This window comes from Salvelinus sp. IW2-2015, linkage group LG18 (assembly GCF_002910315.2).
Source record: "Salvelinus sp. IW2-2015 linkage group LG18, ASM291031v2, whole genome shotgun sequence".
Lineage (NCBI taxonomy): Eukaryota > Metazoa > Chordata > Actinopteri > Salmoniformes > Salmonidae > Salvelinus > Salvelinus sp. IW2-2015.
The window spans coordinates 12,475,156-12,480,492 of NC_036858.1; the positions used below are offsets into that span (position 1 = coordinate 12,475,156).

Here is a 5,337-nt window from a genome sequence, read left to right on the forward strand (position 1 = left end):
CGACCACCTTTGCGTTTGGCCCAGTGCAGGAAGCTCACCTACTCTGAGACCCTGGGGATATTGGGGCTCAAGACAGACAGGACCAGACAGACACAGTGACACACCACCTCTTACCCAGCTGGTGGCATTCTCCAGATTATCTCTTCTGGAAAATTATGTGGATATATTGAAGCAACATCTCAAGACATCAGTCAGGAAGTGAAAGCTCTGTCGCAAATGGATCGACCAAATGGACCCAAGCGTACTTCCAAAGTTGTGGCAAAATGGCCTAAGGACAACACAGTCAAGGTATTGGAGTGGCCATCACAAAGCCCTGACCTCAATCCTATAGAAAATGTGTGGGCAGAACTGAAAAAGTGTGTGCGAGCAAGGAGGCCTACAAACCTGACTCAGTTACACCAGCTCTGTCAGTAGGAATTGTTACTAGGATTAAATGGCAGGAATTGTGAAAACTGAGTTTAAATGTATTTGGCTGAGGTGTATGTAAACTTCCGAAATAATACAATAATAATACAAATAATACAAAAACTTTAAAATAATACAACTCAATAAAAGTACAAACAAAGAAACAAGGGGAATGAGAGTTTTTTATTTATTTAAATCATACATTAAAAGCATCATTATAAAAGTGTGGATGTAAGAACGAGGTCAGCTAGAGACTTGGGGCCAGATGTACTAAGATTTAAAAAAAACATAGAAGGTAGAAATGGTAAAATTATCATTATCATTATCAAAAAAAAAAAAAAAAACTCATCATTGCAGGAATATGTCTCCCCAGAATGTGTTGAGTAAAAATACCATGTCAGAGGTCACATTTCTTACCAAAGTTGCTTAGAACTAACAATCAACTGTTATCACTACATAACTACTCTCCTTCCCCTAGACTACCACAGTTCATCACACCCACGGTCAACTCCCCTCTCTCCCACTCACCATGGTGAAAGGCATGAACTGCAAGATGCTCCCGCAGCTGCCCTGTTCCAGGAACTCCACACACTCCTTCATGAAGCTCTGCACAAACTGGGTGTGTGGCCCCGCCCTCTTGGAGCCCAGGACGGATGAGAGCAGCAGGAACAGGTTGGCTTTAGAGGGAGAACGAGAGAGAGCAAAGTGGATGTACTAGAGACGAGGGGACAGATTTAGTAAGAGTTAAAAAATAAAATAAATGTAATCACATTTTAGTCATTTAGCAGACGCTCTTATCCAGAGCGACTTAATCAAACATATAAGCTAGAATTAAATCGTTATGAGAAGCACTAAAGGCATGCCCTGGTAAGCTATACTGGTAAGCCACAATGCCTAATAGGTGCTAAAAGGTTTGAGACCGGCGCATGGTTCTAACCTAGGACGAGGTTGAGAGGGTCCCTCATGTTGACCGTGTGGAGCTGGGAGGCCGACAGGGAGGTGGACATGGAGCGGTCACCTACAACACAACCACGGGAGACAGGGAAAGATTAAAGGTCATTATAGTGACAATCAACAGGAAYGGAGAAAGAGGAAAAAGTGTCTTCATTAGCAAAGTCAAGAGAGTAGGGGGGTTATTGTGGTTCATAGGCAGCCAAGGTTAAAGACCCCATATGGAAGTTGTCAGGGAGTACGGTTACATGCACACAATATTACGATTATTGTGAAGTCAGATTAATATACTGAACAAAAATATAAATGCAACCATTTCAAAGTTTTTACTGAGTTATAGTTCCTATTAGGAAATCAGTCAATTGAAATAAATTAATTAGGCCCTAATCTATGGATTTCACATGACTGGGAATACAGATACTGTATGTATCTGTTGGTAACAATAAAAGGTAGGGGTGTGGATAACATAAAAAAAAAAAAATAATCTGATCCAGTGTGACCACCGTTTGCCTCATGCAGCACGACACCTCCTTCGCATAGAGTTGATCAGGCTGTTGATGTTGTCCTACTCCTCTTCAAAGGGTGGGCGACGTTGCTGAATATTGGCGGGAAGTGGAACACACGGCCGTACAAGTCGATCCAGAGCATCCCAAACATGCTCAATGTGTGACATGTCTGGTGAGTATGCAGGCCATGAAGAACTGGGACATTTTCAGCTTCGAGGAATTGTGTACAGATGGGGCCGTGCATTACGCTGAAACATGTGGTGATGCGGTGGATGAATGGCACAACATCACTGTGCATTCAAATTGCTTTGGAGTAAATGCCCGAAAATAGCCAATAAACAAACGTTCTACCACAGCAACCATGTTATTTCTGTGACACAGAGTTCGGACACAAAGTTTATATGTGAAAACTATTTCTAARATGCATACTCAGTTTTCCTGAACTCACTYCACTCGCGCAAAAGAAGGAAGCTCACGMTGCTCGTGCTARCACATGCGCTGATCAAATACACCGCTGTAACTCTGATTAAGGCGTCWACATGTCCTAGTAAATCGAAAGATTGCKCAGAAAACCAGGTGTTTTAATTGGCGTATGCTTACTTCGATTATGACCGTACACCGATTAAGATAAGCAGAGTAAGGCGTTTATATGAMTAATGCCATACTCGGCCTACTGTCAGTTTAAAATCAAATTATTAGTGTGCATGTAAATCAACTCAGTGTATTTTGGTGTCACTGCTCTTGCATAACTTTATTCAAAGAATCTCTTTACTTCTCAATCCTCTAATTTGCCCTAMATTGAGTCGTCACTAGTTATTACAGCCACAAAGTCATAATTATGGCTAAACCCCACCTTATTTCTACAATTTATCTAATTAAAATCAGATTTTAAACCTACCTAATCCTAACCTTATTCACACAGCTAACCTTAAGAGATAGCCAATTTTGACTTGTGGCAACTAGTGTTAACACCCGAAGTTTTCACTGGTCCTCTTCCCTTATGGATTTCGATTTAAGTACTGGTGTAAGAAATTAAAAAATTTCTTATCATATGAGTGAGTCTATGAGGACACTTCCTCCTATTTCAAGTCCATAGCGGGGAAAGAGAAGTTTCCAAATGACCTTGTTCCATCCACTATACATACACATGACATCCCACTTAATTTAAAGTGCGTGTTTTTCCAAAATGTTCTTCTACACCACCTTTTTGCACACTGGGTTACTACCTGACACTAATTAGTCCACTAAACCTCGTCGTTCAACAGAAGTGTGCTATTGCTTTCCAGAGTAATGCAATATACTGTGTGATTAGACGCAGGGAAGTTTCGTTTCTATACAGAATGGCCACGATTGCTCAAATTTCAAACTGTACTCCGTGATCACAGTTTTGCGCCCACGGCAGGTTTAAAATCATGTTAAGGCAAGTAAATTACACTTACCTAGTGGAGCTTTTAGAATTGCCCATTTCACCCTGGTGACATGGGGGAAAAAAGTATCCCTTTTTCTTTCGATATGAAAACAGTTGTTTATGTTTAGAGAACTTGTGTCTACTTGCAGTTGATGGGGGTTCAGAACCCTACTCTGTCTTAACCTTCATGGAATCTGGGTGAATGCAGTCAACCCCTAAGGCACAGTAAAAAGTAAAACGCTACACCGCCCTTTACATTTTTTCACATTTTGCTACCTTAAAATTACATCTATAAAAAGGTATTAAATTACAGATTTTTCATACAGATCTGCACAACCAACTCCACATTTTCAAAGTGAAAGAAAGTTATAGAAAATGTTCCAAATTAAAAAATAAATAAWTATCATAATTGGATAAYTCTCCATTAAGATTYTACCAACTTTGCACAACTCTTAGGGAAACATATATTCATTATTTTTGTCAAAATTGTTCAAGCTGATTCAATTTGGTTGGGAATGATTAATGGGCAGCAATATTCAAACCTTGTCTCTGATTTTCAAGCACATTTAAGTCAGGACTGAGWCTAAACAACTCAGGAACACMTATTGGAAATCCATTCTGGTGTGTTTTTGGCATAAACATTTGAGTAAATGTCTCGCTGAAAAATAAAAACTATCCCAGGGTTAGGTWTTCARAAGACTGAGGCGGGGTTTCCTCTAACWTTTTACCTGGGCTTTGCTCCATTCATATTTATAATGATCCTGAAAAATTCCACAGTCCCGGTCRATGACAAGCATACCCATAACATGCCATCACAATACTTGAAAATAGAGAGGGTTTCACTCTGTGTTGTATTGGATTTGACCCAAACCTGTAGTTTTTAATTTAGGCCAAAAAGTTAATTGATTTGCCGTGTTGTCTTGCAGTATTACTTAACAGCCTTATTGCAAACAGAATGATTTGGAGTGGATTTTTTAACATAGACTTCTTTATTTTCACCTTGTCATAAAGGCCAGTAATATGGGTTGAATGCAATGTTGTTGATCCCTTTGTATTTTCAAGTATTGTGGCGGAAGCATCATGTTATGTTTTTTTATTAATGATTATTAATAAAAAAATCTTAACATGTTCTATAACTTTCTTTCATATCATTTCTATCTGCAACTTTACACAACATCTGCCTGCTGAGCCGGTCCTGATGTACTTTGTTTGACACCAGAGAGCAGCAGTCTCACCTAGACTAGAGAGGACCACCGGCTCGTCCTCGTTGGAGCTGAGCAGACGCTCAGTTGGGGAACCCTGCTGTACAGGGACCATGTATAACCAGGGCCTGCTTCCCGGGCACAGATTAAGCCTAACCCTGGACTAATGGGGAATCTCAATTGAAAGTGTTTTTTTGGCCAGGACTAGGTTTAATCTGTGTTCTGGAAACTGGCCCCTACAGTCACCTATTAAGCYAGATAGCAAGTCCCTATGACTTAGCTAGCTAGCACATTATCATAGCATTGTCATTGAGAATCCGAGAAACTAGACTAGGAGGACTCAGTCTTACTTGGCCAGGGCCTTGCTGGGCGGGTCTGCCAGGCTGTGCCAGTAGGCCGAGTCTGTGAGCAGGATGTGGCCCAGCAGGGTGAAGGTGATCTGTAAAGCAGCTGCACCACCCGGTTGGCCCACTCCTGGCGAGTCTCCTTCAGCAGCTCCTGAGACACATAGGAAGTAGGAATGAGAAATAGATTGATACATACCCTAAATGATATACAGTAAGAGTAAATACACACACAGAGACAGACACACATCCAAATAATTCCAGCACGGCAGCCTAATTGTCAACAAAGCCACGTGTCTGAAGCACCAGCAGCTCAATGCGCTGTCACAACTATGTTAAAAAGTTTATTTATTTTAAAAACAATTTGTATTGGGATGGTCTATCCTTGCATGTAACAAAAGTCACATGGATATAGATGTTTTTATTTTGACCAAGCGTTTTTAAAAGGCCTACACTTCTATCCAAAAAATAAACTCAGCAAGAAAATAAACATCTCTCCACTGTCAACTGTTTATTTTCAG

At 40.5% G+C, this 5,337-nt stretch overlaps 1 protein-coding gene and 1 pseudogene across 1 annotated transcript; both read right to left on the reverse strand.

Annotated features, from left to right (window-relative positions):
* Positions 1-569: 569 nt before the first annotated feature.
* Positions 570-3,621, reverse strand: LOC139022527 (mediator of RNA polymerase II transcription subunit 24-like). Its single transcript, XM_070448297.1, has 3 exons — positions 3,302-3,621; positions 1,343-1,423; positions 570-1,082 (listed from the first exon to the last, which is right to left on the reverse strand). The coding sequence occupies exons 2-3, from the start codon at positions 1,410-1,412 to the stop codon at positions 910-912; spliced, it is 243 nt and encodes an 80-aa protein (XP_070304398.1). The 5' UTR covers positions 1,413-1,423; positions 3,302-3,621; the 3' UTR covers positions 570-909.
* A 1,270-nt stretch (positions 3,622-4,891) lies between these two features.
* LOC111977610 (mediator of RNA polymerase II transcription subunit 24-like) overlaps positions 4,892-5,337 on the reverse strand; it is a 29,848-nt pseudogene continuing 29,402 nt past the window's right edge.